This window comes from Saccopteryx bilineata, chromosome 1 (genome assembly GCF_036850765.1).
Source record: "Saccopteryx bilineata isolate mSacBil1 chromosome 1, mSacBil1_pri_phased_curated, whole genome shotgun sequence".
In the NCBI taxonomy this organism is placed as follows: Eukaryota; Metazoa; Chordata; class Mammalia; order Chiroptera; family Emballonuridae; genus Saccopteryx; species Saccopteryx bilineata.
Window position 1 is genome coordinate 98,853,408 of NC_089490.1, and position 22,262 is coordinate 98,875,669.

The 22,262-nt window shown below is 37.8% G+C and overlaps 1 protein-coding gene across 1 annotated transcript in view; it reads left to right on the forward strand.

Annotated features, from left to right (window-relative positions):
- The window catches only part of CFAP54 (cilia and flagella associated protein 54), a 317,030-nt gene that overhangs the window by 227,147 nt on the left and 67,621 nt on the right, over positions 1-22,262 (forward strand). The window contains exons 58-61 of the mRNA XM_066262086.1: positions 1,015-1,120; positions 2,426-2,519; positions 6,988-7,086; positions 13,497-13,638. Of these exons, the coding sequence (XP_066118183.1) occupies positions 1,015-1,120; positions 2,426-2,519; positions 6,988-7,086; positions 13,497-13,638 (441 nt within the window). The remainder of the gene's footprint in view (positions 1-1,014; positions 1,121-2,425; positions 2,520-6,987; positions 7,087-13,496; positions 13,639-22,262) is intronic.

Below are 22,262 nucleotides of genomic sequence, written 5' to 3' on the forward strand. Positions count from 1 at the left end.
CTTAGAAGATCTAACTTTTTTTCTGCATCATGTCATTACTTAGCTAAGCATTTCAGTTAATTTTTATAAAAAAATACATACTCATTTAAATTAAATTGCTATAGCATACTTATATTTATAACTTATATGCTGTGGAATGCCCTGGAAAGGTTCCAGACAGGGAAATAACACAGGCAGATGCAGCACATATTTGCGTAATGCATTCCTATGATTTTATTGTGGCCATTTAATCCAGGAGAAAAATGAAGATGATTATGAGTGTTATCATTTGTGGAGCATTGACTACATGCTAGACATTGTACTCAGTGCTTTACAGCTTATCTTGGTAATTCTTACAACAGTTCTACAAGGTAGGCATGGCCATTCCTGGTTGACAGATGAGGAAAATGTGGTGCAGTCTGATAAAGTAACTTTCATGAACCAACAGAAGTAGACTTCACACTAGGTGGCTCTGTGCCCTGTTCATATACTTCATGAACACTGTGGATCCATTTTATCATAATTACGATTTCCCTTTCCTGCCCTTTATGTTACGAAAGTCATTCCAGCACTTACATTTGATGGCTGAGGCTCACCACAAAGGCTGGGATCTGAGTGAGAACTAAAACATGTCCTTTATCCATGGTGGTTTTCAAGTGTTTGCTGTCTTTTAGGATGTTTTGTTTTTAGAGATGTTTCCCATGGTACCTGTGATAACAGAGGAAAAAGGAAGATGGATGTAGGAAAGGGGAATGTGTGCCACAGCAGGAAGAGAAGCGCACAACAAATAGAGAGAAAAGGAAGTTGGAAGAAACTGTTGTGTCTGGAAAACCAAAGGAGGTTCTGACACAGTGTTGCTATCTGAAAGCAGGGAAACCCTGAGACTGCTGGGGAAGGAAACAAAAGACCTTTCCCCATTGGCTTCCCTCCCAGCAAGAAACAACTGATGAATGAAATTCCCACATGAAATATTTGTTCTGAAGTTCTGAATGATAAAGAAAAGGAAAACCCATCTTTGTCTTTTTCTTCATTCAGGCAAAATAGAATGTCAAATAACGATAGACGAGAAATCGCCATGTGCACAACTTGATAGTTTGTGTGAAGCTATACAAATAAGCTTGAACCATGATCAAAACTCAAGGTAAAGAAAATATCTTTTCAGTATTTTAACAACGTGCGTGTGTTGGTTTGAGCCCTGTGTTCTGGTAGTGCATTGAGTATTGAATATTCAAGGCTGAAATGATGGACGATGCTCTTCCTACCTCAGGGCTAGCTCACTGGTGTCCTTTTTCCAATAAGTTTACTGACTTCCTTTTCACGCTTGTTGATCTTAGCTCTGAATCAAGACATTTACAGTGAGAGTTGATGATGGTGAATATCTTGGTGGTATACTGGACTGTGAATCCCTTCTGATCTGTACTTGGATCAATCTCCAGTCAGTCCTAGGATTATAGAGGGGGTCTCCCCTGGATGTGAAATTGTTCTCAAAGGCAATTATGTGGCTATTAACTCTGGTCAGCAGTGCTAGGGATGACTAACTTAATTCTGTGTAAAAATCACCTCAAGATTGAGAGTAAGCCACCATTATTACAACGGCACTGATCTCAATGGCCCCAATGGACAAGTTTGATAATGAACACAGACCTAATCTGTACTAACTCACTGCTCTCTGCATAACTCTGTGCCTCTCTTTCGATATTGAATAATTAGAGTAGGAGGGTAGAAAGAAGCTTTGTTCTTTCACTTCTTTTTTTTTTTTTTTCTGTATTTTTCTGAAGCCAGAAACGGGGAGAGACAGTCAGACTCCCGCATGCGCCCGACTGGGATCCACCCAGCACGCCCACCAGGGGGCGACGCTCTGCCCACCAGGGGGCGATGCTCTGCCCCTCCGGAGTGTCGCTCTATTGTGACCAGAGCCACTCTAGCGCCTGGGGCAGAGGCCGAGGAGCCATCCCCAGCGCCCGGGCCATCTTTGCTCCAATGGAGCCTCAGCTGCGGGAGGGGAAGAGAGAGACAGAGAGGAAGGAGACGGGGAGGGGTGGAGAAGCAGATGGGCGCTTCTCCTGTGTGCCCTGGCCGGGAATCGAACCTGTGACCTCCGCACGCCAGGTGGACGCTCTACCACTGAGCCAACAGGCCAGGGCCATTCTTTCACTTCTTTACTGGCTGGTTTGCTGGAATACTCCAGGCTGGTCTTGATGTTATGGAATGTTGCCAGCACAGGACAAAGCAGAATGCTCAGCTATCTTCCAGAGCTCCTACTTTCAGTAGGGAGGCAGATACTAGTGTTTAGGTTGACAGTGCTGTGAGAAACGAGTGTGAGTTTGGGGTACATGCTGGTTTTGCCTATTTTTACCTTTCATTAGCTCAGAAATTATTGGCAAATAATGGAAAAGAATTACAAGTGGTGAAGCTATTTAATAAGTACAATGCTCTATCATTTTAGGTTGATAAGGGACTCCTACCTAGAGATCGCCCTATTGTATTTGCATCTGAGGATGGCTAAGAACAGACTTGCAGTACCATCATTAATACCTAAGGTAACAAACTTTTATTAGAAATTTTAAGTTAATTACCTTTGACCCTGCTATTTTGGTAACACTGCTATTGAAATAATGAGGCTAATTTTCCTGGGTGACGTAGTGAAGTTAATTCATTACTTTGTGGTCATGCCTGTGTTTGGCTATCTTTCAGTATTGTATGCTCTGAGAATAGGTTTCATTCAGACATTTTTTTGTGTGTGTGTTAAAATGTTATCCATGAAATGTAGGTATACATATGTTCTAACTTATTAGTATTGATCAGAAAATTGCAGGGAATGAAATATTGCTTAAACAGATGGACAAGTCAGATTTTCATTACTGATGTGACCTAAAAATAGATCACCTGTGAGAGAGTCTTTAATTCATCATCACATAGCTATTGTCCAAGGCAAACTGTCCCTGTTCTCATGGACCAGCTAAGGAATCTTTTAAGAAAATTTTAGTGTCAAATCACTAATTTTTGAGATAGCATCAACATGACAAATAAGCTGCTAGTCAATTGAATTATACATATGCTGGCTGCCTTTGGTGGATAACAGCTATTTTTTCCTATCAAAAGTTAATGATTACATGGAGAAGTTATTTTTTGTGGTGTAATAAACATGTTTATTTCCAATAAGAGAAAACAAATATTTTTGTTTCCATAGCAAGTAGCAATACAATAGGATACTAGGATGATAATATATCACCTTTTTGGCCTTTTTTAGAAAAGTGTGTATAATTAGGACCTTACAAGTTAGGATTTGAATTAATAGAATGGTATAATTCCATGTAATAGGATTATTATTTCTGTATGACTTGACAGAATCAATACAGTATTTCAGCAATTCATACAATTACAGGAGAAATAGAAAGCAGCCAAAAAGAAACAAAAAAATTTCATCTGAGCACAGTCAGACCATTGAAATGTAACATTTGCAATTTGTCTAAATACAGACAATGCTTTATAAACCCTTAAAAGAAAGTATTATACAGGTGATCCTCAGGTTATGATAGTCTCAACATATGACATTCTGAGTTTATGATGCTCACTCCCATAAACACTTAAAAAATTGAGACATAAGTCAGCAGAGTACTTATGATCTATGTAGGTGAACTAGTTGGTGTGCACGGTGGAAGAATACGTAGTAAGTGATGTATAAGTGAGGGACTTGGACTTTTTCTGTGGCTTAATTGTGTTTTTATGTTCTAGATTATGATTTTACAACTGTGTTAGGATAGGTAAGTGACTTAGGTTAGGTTGTGTTTCGACTTACACCAAAATTTGGGTTATGTCACTGTGGTAAGAATGGAACTAACTGTCATAACCCGAAGACCCCCAGTGGTTTCAACTTTATGGAATCCACATAGCAGAGTGACATAGCACTGGTTTTGATTTGACTCGAGTTTCATGGCATGCTAGCAGTATGATTGGAGCCTTTCTAAGCTTAGTTTTCCCATCTGGTGAAAGGATGCTGTGATACTTCCCTCAGACTGGCTAGGAAAGTTAATGTAATGGGCTTGGCACTTAATAGATCCTCAAGGGAACTGTTTTCCATACTATGTAATTTCTGTTAAATGTCTACATTCTGAAGTATTTTGCCACATTATTTGTTAACTAAGTTGAATTGACTTTCTTGAGCATTCATTTATTCATTAACCAAACACTAAGTGAATGCTCAAGGTATACCAGGCATGTTACTCTCTTTCCCTAAGGTACACAGAGTCTAGCAAGGAAGAGAAATAATTGCATCACAATATAATAAGAACCATAATCAATATATGTCAATATATGTAGGGGAGTGGAGCAAAGTAGAGGCTAGTTTTTTTTGGGAGAATGCTGGAGAAAGCTTCATAGATGAGATAAATTTTTGAAGGATTAGTAGAAGTTTTCTAAGTAGTTAAGTGGGAGAAAAATAATAGAAAGAGAAGGATCAGTAAGCACACATTTTAAAAATAGATTTATTGAGGTATGATATACAACCATGTAATTAACATATTTTTAAGAGTGATGTTCTCTTAGACTTCTGTTTAGTAACCTTACAGAGTTGTGCAACTATCCCCACTAGCCAGTTTTAGAACATTTTCATCATTCCAGAAAGATGCCTAGTGCCTGTTTGCAGTCATTCTCATTTCCACTCTAGGCTTAGGTTACCACTAATCTGTTTTCTGTCTCTATAGATTTGCCTTCTGTAGATATTTCATATAAATGGAATCAAATAATATATATATAGTCTTTTTTTTTCTTTTTTGCCTCCTGTTTCAACTTAGCATTATTTTCTTGAGGTTTCCCCCATATGTAACTTGTAACAGTAGTTTATTCCTTTTAATTGCTGAATAGTATTCCCTTATATGGATATACCACTTGTTTCCATTTTTTCTGCTATTATGATTAATTCTTCTTTGAACATTCATATATAAGATTATGTGGACATATATTTTTAATTTTCTTGAGTATATAACCAAGAATGGAATTGCTGGGTCATATATCAGCTCTATATTTAGTCTTCTGACACTCTGTCAGATTGTTTTCCAAAGTGATTGTGCCATTTTGTACTCTTACCAGCAGTGCACAGGGATTTCCTGCTGATTTAAGTTACTATTTCCTTTTTATTGTAACCATCCTAGTGGGTATAAAGTGGCATTTCCTTGTGGGTTTTTATTATCATTACTGTTGAAAGGTGGGGAGGCAGAGACAGACTCCTGCATGAACCCTGATTGAGATCCCCCTGGCCAGCCCCCTACCAGGCGATACTCTCTACTTGTCTGGGCTGCTGCTCTGTTGGTTGGCAACTGAGCTATTTTTAGCACCTGGGGTGAAACCATGTAGCTATCCTCAGTGCCAGGGCCTAACTTTGCTGAACTATTCAAGCCATGGCTGGGGAGGGGAAGAGAGAGAGAGACAGAGAAAGTGGGGAGGGATGGAGAAGCAGATGGTTGCTTCTCCTGTGTGCCCTGACCAGGAATTGAACCCAGGACTTCTACATGCTGGGCCAGCACTCTCCTGCTGAGCCAACTGACCAGGGTTCCTGGTAGTTTTGATTTGCATTTTCCTGATGGCTAATAATACTTAGATCTTTTCATGCCCCCAACATTGTGATTGCTTGGGGGGAGGAATTTTATGTTTCTGGTAGAGTTCTTTTATTCTTGTTTATTTCTCTAGCATTGATTTTCTTATGTTTAAAAACTGAATACAGCCTGATCAGGTGGTGGCGCAGTGGATAAAGTGTCGGACTGGGATGTTGAGGACCCAGGTTCGAGACCTCGAGGTCACCAGCTTGAGTACAGGCTCATCTGGTTTGAGCAAAAGCTCACCAGCTTGGACCCAAGGTCACTGGCTTGAGCAAGGGGTCACTCAGTCTGCTGAAGGCCCGCGGTCAAGGCACATATGAGAAAGCAATAAATGAACAACTAAGGTGTCACAAAGCACAACAAAATCTAATGATTGATGCTTCTCATCTTTCCATTCCCGTCTGTCTGTCCCTGTTTATCCCTCTCTCTGACTCTCTCTCTCTGTACAAAAAACCCCCAAAACTGAATACACATGGACACACTTATGCTAAAACATCTTCATTCATTATTACTTTTTGCTATTCTTTGGGATTTTATTATAACATCATTCTTTAATAGTTTTCTATTTAGAAAGATGATAAAATACCTATCAAAAATCTTTAAATAATATTTTTACTTCTGACATTATAAACTATATATAATACTTAACTTATAGATATTCTGTTATAAGTACTACAAATACTTTATCTAAAATTTTATTTCTGTTCATTTATTATTCAAATAATGCAAGCTCATTATACAAAATTAGAAAAAAATTGATAAGAAATAACTTAATCACCCTTAAAACCTGGGATAACACTGTTAATAATTTTCTCTGCTTGTGTAATTTTCTCTGCCCCAGTATACTTTTAATGTCTTTTTATGTCAATAAATACATATACATTGATATTCTTTTTTTTTTTTTTGTATTTTTCTGAAGCTGGAAATGGGGAGAGACAGTCAGACAGACTCCCACATGCGCCCGACTGGGATCCACCCAGCACGCCCACCAGGGGCGACACTCTGCCCACCAGGGGGCGATGCTCTGCCCCTCCGGGGCGTTGCTCTGCCGTGACCAGAGCCACTCTAGCGCCTGGGGCAGAGGCCAAGGAGCCATCCCCAGCGCCCGGGGCATCTTTGCTCCCATGGAGCCTTGGCTGCAGGAGGGGAAGAGAGAGACAGAGAGGAGGGAGGGGGGGTGGAGAAGCAAATGGGTGCTTCTCCTATGTGCCCTGGCCAGGAATCAAACCCGGGTCCCCCGCACGCCAGGCCGACGCTCTACCACTGAGCCACCCGGCCAGGGCCTACATTGATATTCTTAATGGTTACATAGTAGTTTACTAAATTGTCATCTTCAGAAGATAAGAAAATTTATTATAGAACTTTATGTTCTCTTTATATATTTTTATCATAAAACATATTTCATATTTTTTAGGCTTCTACCAGAACACCTACTTCCAATGAAGATCCAACATTAAATAAACTTGAAATATACAACTCACTAGCCTGGATTGCAGTAAGAGCTGCTGCACAGGTTGGACTTTATTTAACCTACTTTTTATTATAATAACTGTATTTTCCAATTACCAACTGTTAAGGCAATATGATGTGTGTGTATAAGAGAAAGGAAAATTTCACATCCTTTGGAACTTGTGCCAATGATATTTCTTTGAAAGATTAAAAATGTTCTTTATGAAACCACACCTAGGGAACACAGAGGACACACCCATTGGACTCCAGTGGCAACACCCTTCTTATACACAGACAAAATGGGAAGGCAGAGAAAAGCAACCCAATTGAATCAAGAGAAATACCAAGAAAAGGACTTGAATGAGTCAGATATAACCAAATTACTGGATGCAGAGTTTAAAATAGTGATTGGCAGGATGCTCAAAGATCTTAGAATAATACATGGTCATAACGAACAACTAAAAAAAGAGATAGCAAGTATAAAAAAAGACATCGAAATAATAAAAAAGAATCAGTCAGAAATGACAAATACAATATCAGAAATGAAGACCACAATTGAAGGAATTAAAAGCAGGATGGATGAAGCTGAGGATCAAATCAGTGAGTTAGAGGACAAGATACATGAAGGCATGGAAGCAGAGCAGCAAAAAGAAAAGACACTCAAAAAGTCTGAGAAAACACTAAAAGAGCTCTGCGACAACATGAAAAGAAATACATCCACATCATAGGGGTTCCTGAAGAAGAGAAAGAACAAGGGATAGAGACTGTGTTCAATCAAGTCATAGCTGAAAACTTCCCTAAACTGATGCAGGAAAAAGACAATTTTAAGAAGCTCAGAGAATTCCATTAAAGAGAAACCCAAAGAAATCTATACCAAGACATATCATAATTAAAATACCAAAGCTAAGTGATAAAGGAAAAATATTAAAAGCTGCTAGAAAAAAAAAAAAAAGGCTATCACCTTCAAAGGAGCCTCCATAAGAATGATATCCAACTTCTTAACAGAAACACTTGAGGCCAGAAGGGAATGGCAGGAAACATTCAAAGTAATGCAGAATAAGAGCCTACAATGAAGACTACTTTATCTAGCAAGGCTATCATTTGAAATTGAAGGAGAAATAAAAAGCTTCCCAACAACAAAAAAAAAACAACCCAAAAAACCTCAAGGAATTCATTACAACCAAACCAATGCTGCAAGAAATGTTAAGGGGTCTGTTGTAAACAGATCAAAGGGGGAAAAGAATATAGCAAAAGAGGAATACAGCTTTAAAGAATAAAATGGCAAGAAACAACTACATATCAAAAATAACCTTAAATGTAAGTGGATTAAGTGATACAATCAAAAGACAAAGGGTAGCTGTGTGGATAAGAAAACAGGACCCATACATATGCTGTCTACAAAAGACACACCATAAAACAAAAGATGCACATAGACTGAAGGTAAAAATGGAAAAAAAATTTTCATGCAAATGGCAATGAAAAATAAAAAGCTGGGATAGCAATACTTATATCAGACAAAATGGACTTTAAAACAAAGGCTAAAGTAAGAGATAAAGAAGGATCCATAATGATAAAGAGAGCAATCCAACAGGAAGAGATAACCATTATAAATATCTACGCACCTAATATAAGAGCACCTAAATATATAAAGCAGACTTTGATGGATATAAAGGATGAGATTAACAGCAATACTATAATAGTAGGGGATTTCAATACCCCAATAACATGAGTAGATAGATCCTCAGAAAGAAAATTAACAAAGAAACAGCAGACTTAAAGGATACACTAGATCAACAGGATTTAATAAATATCTTCAGAACCTTTCACCCTAAAGCAGCAGAATATACATTCTTTTCAAGTGCTCATAGTACATTCTCTAGGATAGACCACATGTTAGGGCACAAAAGTGGTCTCAACAAATTTAAGAAGATTGAAATCATAACAAGCATCTTCTCCGATCGCAATGGCATGAAACTAGAAATCAACCACAACAGAAAGACTAAAAAATAGTCAAACACTTGGAAACTAAATAGCATGTTATTAAATAACAAATGGGTTAACAATGACATAAAAAAAGAAATTAAAAAAAATTCCTAGAAACGAATGATAATGAGCATACAACAACTCAAAATTTATGGGATACAACAAAAGCAGTACTGAGAAGGAAGTTCATAGCATTACAGGTGTACTTTAAGAAGCTAGAAAAAGCTCAAATAAACAACTTAACCCTGCATCTAAAAGAAGTATAAAAAGAACAGCAAGTAAAGACCAGAGGTAGTAGAAGGAAGGAAATAATAAAGATTAGAGCAGAAATAAATGACATAAGGCTAAAGAAACAATACAGAGGATCAATGAAACGAGGAGCTGGTTTTTGGAAAAGGTAAACAAGATCGATGAACCTTTAACCAGGCTCACCAAGAAAAAAAGAGGACTCAAATAAATAAAATTAGAAATGAGAGTGGAGAAATAACAACTGACACAACAGAAATACAAAGGATTTTAAGAAAATATTATGAAAAAACTCTATGCCAAAAAATTAGACAACCTAGATAAAATGGACAAATTCTTTGAAACATATAATCTTTTAAAAATCAATCAGGAAGAATCAGAAAACCTAAACAGACTGATTACAACAAATGAGATTGAAACAGTTATCAAAAAACTCCCAACAAACAAAAGCCAGGAGCCCAATGGTTATTATTGATATGTATCAATACTATAATAGTAGGGGATTTCAATACCCCAATAACATATTTGAACATTGCTTTGAACATTTGAATTCTACCAAATGTTCAAAGAAGAACTAATTTCTATCCTTCTCAAGCTATTTCAAAAAATTCAAGAGGAAGGAAGACTTCCAAACTCCTTTTATGAAGCGAGCATAATTCTGATTTCAAAACCAGGCAAAGACAACACAAAATAAGAAAATTCTAGGCCAATATCCCGATGAATCTAGATGCTAAAATTCTCAACAAAATATTAGCCAACTGGATCCAGCATTATATGAAAAAAATACACCATGATCAAGCACACATTCATGATCAAAACTCTCAGCAAAGTGGGAATACAGAGAACATACCTCAACATCATAAAGGCCATCTATGGCAACCCCACAGCCAACATCATACTTAATGGGCAAAAATTAAAAGCAATCCCCTTAAGATCAGGAACAAGGCAGGGGTGCCTGCCCCTTTCACTACACTTATTCAACATAGTTCTGGAAGTCCTAGCCACCGCAATCAGACAAGAAAAAGAAATAAAAGGTATCCAGATTGGAAAAGAAGAAGTAAAACTATCATTATTTGCAGATGATATGATATTGTATATAGAAAACCCTAAAGTCTCAGTCAAAAATGTACTTGACTTGATAAGTGAATTCAGCAAGGTGGCAGGATATAAAATCAATACTCAGAAATCAGAGGCATTTTTATACACCAACAATGAACTGTCTGAAAGAGAAATGAAGGAAACAATCCCCTTCACTATTGCAACCAAAAAAATAAAGTACCTAGAAGTAAATTTAACCAAGGAGATTAAAGACTTATACTTGGAAAATTATAAAACATTGATAAATAAATCAAGGAAGATACAAACAAGTGGAAGCATATACTGTGCTCATGGTTAGGAAGTATAAACATCATTAAAATGCCTATATTATCCAAAGCAATTTATAAACTCAATGCAATACCAATTAAAATACTAATGACCTACTTCAAAGATATAGAACACATATTCCAAAAATTTATATGGAACCAAAAAAGAACATGATTATCCACAGCAATCTTGAAAAGGAAGAATTAAGTGGGAGGTATCACACTTCCTGATATCAAGTTATACTACAAGGCCATTGTACTCAAAACAGCCTGGTACTGGCATAAGAACAGGCATATTGATCAATGGAACAGAACAGAGAACCCAGAAATAAACCCACACTTTTATGGCCAATTGATATTTGACAAAGGAGGTAAGAGCATACAATGGAGTAAATACAGTCTCTTTAACAAATGATGTTGGGAAAATTGGACATCTACCTGCAAAAAAATGAAACTAGACCACCAACTTACACTATTCACAAAAATAAACTGAAAATGGATAAAAGACGTAAATGTAAGCCATGAAACCATAAGCATCTTTGAAGAAAACATAGGCAGTAAGCTCTCCAACATCTCTTGCAGCAATATCTTTGCTGATTTATCTCCATGGGCAAGTGATATAAAAGACAGGATAGACAAATGGGACTATATCAAACTAAAAAGCTTCTGCACAGCTAAAGACAATAAGAACAGAATAAAAAGATAAACTACACAATGGGAGAACATATTTGACAATATGTCTGTTAAGGGGTTAATAACCAAAATTTATAAAGAACTTGTAAAACTCAACACCAGGAAGATAAACAATCCAATCAAAAATGGGCAAAAGAAATGAATAGACACTTCTCCAAAGAGGACATACAGATGGCCAATAGGCGTATGAAAAAATGTTCAACATCACTAATCATTAGAGAAATGCAAATGAAAACCACAATGAGATATCACCTCACACCTGTCAGAATGGCACTCATCAACAAAATAACACAGACTAAGTGCTGGCGAGGATGTAGACAAAAGGGAACCCTCCTGCACTGCTGGTGGGAATGCAGACTGGTGCAGCCACTGTGGAAAACAGTATGGAGATTCCTCAAAAAATTAAAAATCGAACTGCTTTTTTACCCAGGTATCCCACTTTTAGCAATATACCCCAAGAACACTATAGTACTGTTTCAAAAGGACAAATGCACCCCCCATGTTTATGGCAGCATTGTTCACAATAGCAAAGATCTGGAAACAGCCCAAGTGTCTATCAGTGGACAAGTGGATTAAAAAGCAATGGTATATAAATACAATGGAATACTATGGGGCCATGAAAAAGAAGGAAATCTTACCTTGTTGCGACAACATAGATGGACCTGGAAACTATTATGTTAAGTGATATAAGCCAGGTAGAAAAAGAAAAATATCATATGACCTCACTCATTTGAGGAATCCAATGAACAATGTGAACTGAGGAACGAATTGAGACAGAGGAGAGATCAAAGGGACCAGAGGAAAAGAGGACAGAGGGAAAGGGGATGATTGTGAAGGTAAGGGGGAGGGACGCATAGGGAGGGGAACAAGGGAGATGTTGAGGAGAATAAGGAGGAGGGGGGATGCATTCGGGGCAACACTAGAATCTATGTAAACACAATGAACCAAAATCAACAAAAAAATGTTAAAAAAAGAAAAAAAGACTAAGACACCCTGGACTGTTGCATGATATGGGGTGGTGCACTCTTATGAGGAATCCTATTATGCCTCCGATAATTGACTTTGTATCAGAGACTTCCTTATTTGTGTATTGGCTTAAAGGTTTGGATTTCTACACCATAAAAGAGGCAGAGAAAGGCCATGTGGAGGAGAGGAGAAGCAGCCAAAATGGCGGAGTGCTGAAGGAGAAGCCAGTTTGTGCAGAGTTTGTGCAGAGAGAAGGAGATGGGGAACAGAAGTGAATAAGGCTAGTGAAGTAGAAGCCTTTGATTCTAGGAAACTTGGATAAGCCAGTGGCTTTGGGAGCCCTGAGTGGAAAGGGAAGTGTTTTCCCACTGTGTGTATTTCTTACCTGCCGGGCGCAAGCTAGGATTAAAGCTAATGGTCCACCAATTTTTGGCTCCGTTGTTTCATTATGGTCTGTCTGAATCAAATAAAAAAAATAGCTCTTTATGGCCCTGGCCAGTGGGCTCAGTGGTACAGCATTGGCTTGGAGTGTGGATGCCCTGGGTTCTATTTGCTGTCAGGGCACACAGGAGAAGTGCCCATCTGCTTCTCTGCCCCTACCCCTCTAGCTTCTCTCTGTCTCTTCCCTTCCTGTAACCATGGCTCGATTGGAGTGAGTTGACCCTGGGCGCTGAGGATGGCTTCATGGCCTCCGCCTCAGGCACTAAGAAGAGCTCCATTGCTGAGTCAATGGGGCAACTCCCTAGATGGGCAGAGCATTGTCCCCTAGTGGGCTTACTAGGTGGATCCTGCTTAAGGCACATGCAGGAGTTTGTGCCTCCCCTCTTCTCACTGAATAATAATAAAAAATTCTCTTTCTATACATAGTGTTCATTTAATCTCTATTAGACAGACCTAGCTTTGTTTGTTTCAACTTTTCTTTAAAATATTGGCAGATACACATGCATGTTAGACATTTTGGCAAATAGCTGTCATAGCTAGTTGAGTTAGCCTATTTAAAGTGACTTATACATTAATTAAATTGTCAACAGTTATCATTTCTTTGACTATGATATGTTATACATATTGGAGATAACATTATTTTTGAAGTTGTCTTTATTTTTTCTTCCAATGTGTATTGAATGCTATTTTATGAATTTTCTTTTTCACATTATTTACTTAATGGGTAATCTATAAATAATGGAGCTTATATTTATGAATTCTAACTATGTATTCATTTAAGGTCAGTAAATCTGTGCTGGCAATTAACCAACTTATTGGAAAGAAGAATGCTAGAACTGATAAAGTTAGTCAAGCGGCGTTACCTAACATCCCAGAATTTGCCACCGTGGATCTTTTGTCTTCATATACAGATTATTTGCTTGGTATGTTTGAATGTCTAGTCATTTTATAAAAAACAAACAAACAAACAAACACCTGATATATGTCATGTGTAATGGAGTTTCAAAGGTTTAATTATAGTGATTTGTTGGGTTTGAACTTAAAAGAGGATAATGGTGTGGGGAACTGCTGGGAGAAGATAGGATCTTAGGGTCTAGCTGTGAAAACAAAGAATTTCAACATTTGAATGGTAGGAGTCACAAACTTTCAGACCACAGCATAAAAGAAGCTGTTAGAATAGGAAGCCTCTGGCCTGACCAGGCGGTGGTGCAGTGGATAGAGCGTTGGCCTGGGATGCGGAGGACCCAGGTTTGAGACCCCGAGCTTGCCAGCTTGAGTGCAGGCTCATCTGGCTTGAGCAAAAAGCTCACCAGCTTGGACCCAAGGTTGCTGGCTTGAGCAAGGGGTACTCGGTCTGCTGAAGGCCTGCAGTCAATGCACATATGAGAAAGCAATCAATGAACAACTAAGGTGTCGCAACGAAAAACTGATGATTGATACTTCTCATCTCTCTCCGTTCCTGTCTGTCTGTCCCTATCTAACCCTCTCTCTGACTCTCTCTCTGTCCGTGTAAAAAAAAAAAAAAAGAATAGGAAGCCTCTGCTCTAGATGCAATCTCTGGAAATAACAGCCTCTGTCAGAATTTAGACCAGCAAAACAGATGCTTTGAATCCTGTCTCCTGCACGACTTAGCATGGTTCCAACTTAAAGTGCTGCACCACTGCACTGAATTTGTGATATCAAAATCCTATCTGAGGCCCTCGCTGCAAGGAAATATGTATAACTTACTCTTCAATATAAAAAAGCACATTTGGATATTAGGATTGATGTTGATTAAGCCAGTCTGGTACATAGAATAATACATATATTTTTTCCCTCAAAAATACAAATAATAGTGTAACTGTACACAGAACTATGCATCTTGCTCTTTTATTTCTTTAATTTAATGTAAATATATTTATTGGCAATTGTTTCAAATCATACAAGCTTTTGTATTGTTGCATATTATTTTTTATAGAGATGCACCATAATTAATTATTCTTCCTTTTATAGATTTTTAGGGTTTTTACTCTTTTAATACAACTCTGCTGTAGATAATCGTATATATATATAATTTTGTATATAGGCTAGTATATTTACTGGGTCAGTTCCCATAAGGGAAATTTCCGGATCGTAGACTCATTTGTAATTTTGGTAAATTATGCCATATGCCTTCCATAAAGTAATATCAGCTTGTACTTCTGCCAACAATTAATAAAATGTCTATTTTTCCTGCAGTCAGGCTGACACAGATACATTTTTTAAACATTTGTTAATATGGCAGGGTGGAAAAGATTTCATTTTAATTTGCACATCTCTCACTAGGACTAAGGTTTTGCATCTTTTGTGTGAACTTTATGCTCATAATCTGCTTATTTTTTTCTGAGTTTCTTTTTTGCCTTTAAGTGTTTGTGTAAACTTTTTATTATGGTCATTAACCCTTTAACTATGATATTAATTGCAAATATGTTTTTCTAAATTATCAATGGTTATTTCATCTTTTAAAAATTGAATTTATTGAGGTGAAACTGGTTTATGGTGCCCAATTCTACAACACATCTCTGTACACCATATTGTGTGTTGATCCTCCCAAGTGAAGTTTTTGTCCATCACCATTCATCCCTGCTGTACACTTCTGCACCTCCCCACCCTTCTGGCAATCATCATGTTGTTGTATGGTCCACTAGTTGTTTTTTTGTTTGTTTGTTTGTTTTTGTCTTTTTTGCTTAATCCCTCCAACCCCTTTACTTATTTCCCCCGCCCCCGATTGCTGTCTGCCTGCTCTCTATGTATGTGTCTGTTTCTATTTTGCTTGTTAGATCATTTTGCTCATTAGTTTCTACATATGAATGAAATCATATGATACCGTTCTGTCTCTGACTGGCTTCACTTATCATAAGGCTTCCCAAGTGCATCCATGTTGTCACAGAAGGTAACATTTTCTTCTTTGTTATGGGTATGTATATAGTATTCCATTGTGTAAATGTACTACTGCTTTTTTATTGCCTCAGGTACTATTATTGGCACTTGGGCTGCTTCTAAATCTTGGCTATTATATATAACACTGAAACGAACATAAGGTTGCATACATTCTTTTGAATTAGTGTTTTCGGTCTCTTTGGATATAGTCCCAGAAGTAGAATTGCTGGGTCATAAGGCAGTTGCATTTTTGATTTTTTGAGGTAACTCCATACTATCAATACTTTCCAAAGTGGCTGTACCAATCTGCATTCCACCAACAGTTCACAAGGGTTCCCCTTTTCTACACACCCTCACCACACACTTGTTGCTTGTTGAATTATTAATAGCCATTCTGACAGGCATGAGGTGATATCTTATTGTGGTTTTAATTTACATCTCTCTGATGATTAATGACATTGAACATCTTTTCATATGTCTATTGGCCACCTCTCTCTCCTCTTTAGAAAAGTGTCTACTCAAGTCTTTTGTCTGTTTTTAAATTGAATTGTTAGTTGTTTTTCAGCGTTGTTATAAGTTCTTTATAAAATTTGGATTTTAATTTCTTATCAGGTGAATTGGCATATATATCCCCCTATTCAGTAGACTGTATTCATTTTGTTGGTTGTTTCCTTTGCTGTGCAAACACATTTTAGTTTGATGTAGTACCATTTGCTTATTTTTTCTTTGCTCCCCTTGCCCATGGAGTTATAAAAGAAAGAATATTGCTACAAGAAATACTTGAGATTAAGTTTTTAATTCATTTTGAGTTTATTCTTGTGTATGATGTAAGAAGGTGGTGTAGTTTTATTATTTTTTGTACGTATGTGTCCAATTTTTCCAACACCATTTATTGAATAGACTATCTTAATCTCATTGTATGTTTTTGCTTCTGTTGTCAAATATTAATTGACCTAATTATAGGTGTGGGTTTATATCTGAACTCTCTATTCTGTTCTGTTGATCTATATATCTGTTTTTATATCAGTACCATGCTGTTTTGATTACTATGGCCTTGTAGTATAATTTGATATCAGGTAGTGTGATTCCCTCAACTTTGTTCTTCTTTCTTAAGATTGCTGTGGCTATTTGGGGTCTTTTGTGGTTCCATATAAACTTTTAGAATATTTGTTCTAGTTCTGTGAAATACACCATTGGTATCTGATAGGAATTGCGTTGAATCTATAGATTGCTTTGGGAAATATGAACATGTTAATGATGTTAATTCTTCCTGCTTTTACTTATTTGTATCCTTTTCAATTTCTTTCTTCAGTGTCTTACAATTTTTTGAGTACATGTCTTTTACATCCTTGGTTAAATTATTCCTAGATATTTTTTTGATGTGCTTGTAAATGGGATTGTTTTCTTCGTGTAACTTCCTGATGGTTCATTATTGGTGTATAGAAATGCAACTGATTTCTGAATATTTATTTTGTATCCTGCTACTTTACAAAGATCATTTATCAGTTCTAATAGTTTTTGTGGTAGCATCTTTAGGGTTCTCTATATGCACTGTCATGTCATCTGCAAATAATGACAGTTTCACTTCTTCCTTTCTAATTTGAAAGCCTTTTATTTCTTCTCCTGTCTGATTGCTGTGGCTTGGACTTCCAATACTATATTGAATAAGAGGGGAGAAAGCTGACTTCTCTGTCTTCCCAAACTTAAGAGAACTGCTTATAGTTGAGTATGATGTTGGCTGTGGGTTTGTCATATATGACCTCTATTATGTTGCTTATGTTCCTTTTATTCTTACTTTGTTAAGAGCTTTTATCATAAATGGGTGCTGGATTTTAATAAATGCCTTTTCAGCACCATCATGTGATTTTTACCCTTTATTTTGTTTATGTGATGTGTCATGCTTATTGATGTGTGGATGGTGTACCAAACTTGTATCCCTGAAATAACTCTCACTTGATCATGGTGTGTGATTTTTTTTTAAGTGAGAGGAGGGGAGATAGAGATAGATACAGACTCCCACATGGGCCCCAACTGGGATCCACTTGGCAACCTCCGTCTGGGACCAATGTTCAATCAACTCAGCTATCCTCAGCACCTGGGGCCAATGCTTGAATCAGTTGAACTACTGGCTGTGAGAGCAGAAGAGAGAGAGAGAAGGGGGAGAGAGAGGGGAAGAGAAGCAGATGGTCACTCCTCAGGTGTCCCTTGACCAGAGATAAAACCTGGGATGTCTGCATGCTGGACTGATGGTCTATCCACTGAGCCAACTACCAGAGCTGTATGATCTTTTTAATGAATTGCTGGATCTGGTTTGCTAATATTTTGTTGAAGATTTTAGCATCTATGTTCATCAGGGATATTGGCCTATAATTTTCTTTCTTTGTGATGTCTTTATTTGGTTTTGGAATTAGGATCATGTAGGCCTTGTAAAATAAGCTTGGCAGCCTTTCTTCATCTTGTACATTTTGGAATAGTTTGAGAAGAATAGGTGTTAATTCTTCTTTGAAAGTTTGGTAAAATTCGCTGGTGAAGCCATCTGGTCCAGGACTTTTGTTGGGAGTTTCTTGATTACTGCTTCAATTTCACTAGCTGTAATCTGTTTATTCAGATTCTCTGAATTTTTCTGATTCGGTGTTGGAAGATTGTATATTTCTAGGAATTTATGTATTATGTCCAGATTGTCAAGTTGTTGGCATATAGTTCATAATATTCTCACAATTGTTTGTATTTCTTTGATATCAATTGTTACTTCTGTTCTCTCATTTCTGATTTTACTTATTTGGGTTTTTTCTCTTTTTTTCTTGATGAGGAAGCTAACGTTTGTCAATATTACTTATCTTTTTAAAGAACCAGTGTTTGGTTTCATTAATCTTTTGAATTTTTTCACACTCTATTTCATTTATTTCTACTCTAATCTTTATTATTTCCTTTCTTCTACTAATTTTTGGCTTGTTTTCAGTTCCTTTTCAAGTTCCCTTATATGTAAATTTAGATTTTTTAAAAAATTTTTATTTATTTATTTATTTTTAACAGAGACAGAGAGTGAGTCAGAGAGAGGGATAGACAGGGACAGACAGACAGGAACGGAGAGAGATGAGAAGCATCAATCATTAGTTTTTCGTTGCGCGTTGCAACACCTTAGTTGTTCATTGATTGCTTTCTCATATGTGCCTTGACCGCGGGCCTTCAGCAGATCGAGTAACCCCTTGCTGGAGCCAGCAACCTTGGGTTCAAGCTGGTGGGATTTTCCTCAAACCAGATGAGCCCACACTCAAGCTGGTGACCTCGGGGTCTCGAACCTGGGTCCTCTGCATCCCAGTCCAATGCTCTATCCACTGCACCACCACCTGGTCAGGCTAAATTTAGATTATTTATTTAAGATTTTTTTGTTTGTTTCTTGAGGTATGCCTATAATGTTATAATTTTTCCTATTATGACTGCTTTTTCTGTGTCCCACAGATTTTTGGGTTGTTGTGTTCTCATTTTCATTTGTTTCTAGGTCTCTTGATTTCTTCCTTGATCTCATTTTTAGTAACATGTTATTTAGCATCATGTTTTTGTGTGTATTTTGTTTTTTTTCTTATTATTGATTTCTAGTTTTGTACCATTATGGTCATAGAAGATACTTGATATGATTTCAGTCTTCTTAAATTTATTGAGACTTGCTTTGTGGCCTAACATGTGATCTATCCTAAAAAGTGTCCCATGTGCACTTGAAAAGAATGTATATTTTGCTGCTTTGGGTTGAAATGAACTGGAGGTATCAATTAAATTCAGCTAATGTAGTGTGTTGTTTAAGGCCACAGTTTCCTTGTTGATTTTTTTTATCTTGAAAAGCTATCCATTGATGTAAATGAGCTGCTAAAATTCCCTACTAGGCTGTATTGCTGTTGATCTCTCCCTTTATATCCATCAAGATTTGCATTACATATTTAGGTGCTCCTATGTTGAGTGCATAAATGCTCATAACAGGTCTATCCCCTTGTTAGATCGTTCACTTTATCATTATATAGTGTCCTTCTTTGTCTCTTACTATAATCTTTGTTTTAAAGTCTATTTTTTTAGATTAAGTATTACTACCCCAGCTTATATTTTTATTCCATTTGCACGAAATATCTTCTTCCATCCCTTTATTTTTAGCCTGTGTATATCTTTGATTCTGAAGTGAGCCTCTTAAAGACAGCATATATATATATATGGGTTTGGCTTTCTTATCCATTCTGCTACTCTGTCTTTTGATTGGAACATTTAAACCATTTATACTTAAAATTATTTTTGATAGGTATGCATTTATTGCCATTTTATTTTTTTAACTATTTTCCTCAGGTTTTTTCCTTTTTTTTTTTTTGTTTAAAGCAGGTCCTTTAGTATTTCTTATAATACTGGTTTGGTGGTAACAGACCTCTTTAGCTTTTTCTTGTCTGGGAAGCTCTTTATTTCTCCTTTCATTTTAAATGATATTTTTACTGGGTAAAGTAGTCTTGGTTTTAGGTCCTTGGTTTTCATTACCTTGAATATTTCATGCCAGTCTCTTCTTTCCTGAAAGGTTCTGGTTGACAGTCTGTGGGAGCTTTCTTGTAGGTAATGAACTGCTTTTCTGTTGCTGCTTTTAAAATTTTCTCTTTGTCTTTAACCTTTATCATTTTAATTATGATGTTGGCCTCTTTGGGTCCATTTTATTTGGGACTCTGTACACTTCCTGGACTTGTGTGTCTTTTTCCTTTACCAGTTAGGGAAATTTTTGGTCAGTATTTTTTTCGAATAGGTTTCTGATCTCTTGTTCTCTCTCCTCATTCTGGTACCTCTATGATACAGATGTTGTTACACTTCATATTGTTCCAAAGGTCCCTTATGCTATCCTCATTCTTTTTAATTTTCTCTCTCTCTTTATTTTCTGCTGCTTTTATTGGCTGTTTCTTTTTTTCTATCTTGCCCTCCAAATTGCTGATATGAACCTCTGCTTCATCCAGCCTACTGTTTGTTCCTTCCAGTGTATTCTTGATGTTGGATATTATATTCTTCACTTAAAACTGATTCCTTTTTATGGTTTCTACATCCTTTTTTATGCTTGCTATCTCTTTGTTGAAATTCTCACTTTGTTTCTTGAGCATCTGTGTAACCATTTCTTTGAACTCTATATCTGATAAATTGCTTACCTCCATTTCATTAAGCCCTTTTTCTGGAGATTTATCCTGTTCTGTCATTTGTAGCCTGTTTCTTTTTCTCCTCATTTTGGCTGCCTCTTTGTTTTTGTTTCTGTATTTTAGATAGATCTGCTAGACTCCCAGTTTGAATGTGGTGACCCTATGGAGTAGGTGTTCTGTTGGGTCCAGTGGTGCTGTCTCTTTCTTCACCTAAGCTGGGTGTTCTTGTGTAAGTTATGTGGCCCTCCTGTTGTAATTGAGTCTTTTTTTTTTTTGTAAGAGAGCATGAGAGGGTGACAGACAAGGACAGACAGACAGAAGGGGAGAGAGATGAGAAGCATCAACTCATAGTTGTGCCATCTTAGTTGGTCATTGATTGCTTTCTCGTATGTGTCCTGACAGTGGGTGGGGGTGTTCTAGCTGAGCCAGTGACTTTGGGCTCAAGCCAGTGACCCTGGGCTTCAAGCCAGTGAACTTTGGCCTTAAGCCAGTTACTATGGGGTCATGTCTATGATCCCACCCACAAGCTGGTGAGCCTGCACTAAAGCTAGTGAGCCTGCACTCAAACCAGATGAGCCTGCACTCAATCAGGCGACTTTGGGGTTTTGAACCTGAGTCCTCAACATCTCAGACTGATGCTCTAACCACTGTATCACCACCTGGTCAGGCTGTAATTAAGTCTTGATTGTTATTGGCCCATTTGTGTGTGGAATCAACCCTCAGGCTGGCTAACTGTTAGGCTCTACCTCTACCAAAGCATGTGAGCTGCTGTGTAGATGCTGATGAAAAGAAGCATAATTTGCCTAAGCTGGGTGTGGTGCCTGATGAGATTTTCCTTTGTATAAGCTGCTTGTGAAGCTAATTGAATCCTGCTCTGATGCTGTCTGAAGCTGGCCACTGGGTGTGTTGGTTCTAGGCTTCTTGGGAGAAAATATGGTGCAGGCCAATATAAGATGCTGCCTTTGACTGGTCCTTAGCAACCTGTTTGGAGCTATAAGCAATCCAGAGTTTTTGGCTGCCTCTGCTGGGCTTAGGTGCAGGTGGGAAGGACAAGCTGCATACCAAGACCAGCTTTTACCAGGGTGCAGGTCAGCAAAAGTCCCAGGTGCCCCAAGATCCACCTCTGTTTACCTCTGCCTGCTGGCTACCTGTTAGGCTTTGTCACTGAGAAGCCTCCGGTGGAGATGGGAGGATGGGACTAGTGGATCTCCCCTGAGGGGGAGGTGACAATCAGGCCTCAGGGAAGGCGGTGAATGTAACCCTTACACTAGAGTCACAGGTCCCAGTCTGTCCTAGATTTTGCCTGACTCAGAAGGGCAGAACCACTAGTAGTTGGATGGGTGGGGCCTTGGAGCCTGGAGGGTGGGCTTTTTCTTTCTTTCTTTTTTTTTTTTTCATTTTTCGGAAGCTGGAAACAGGGAGGCAGTCGGACAGACTCCCGCATGCGCCCGACCGGGATCCACCCGGCATGCCCACCAAGGGGCGATGTTCTGCCCCTCTGGGGC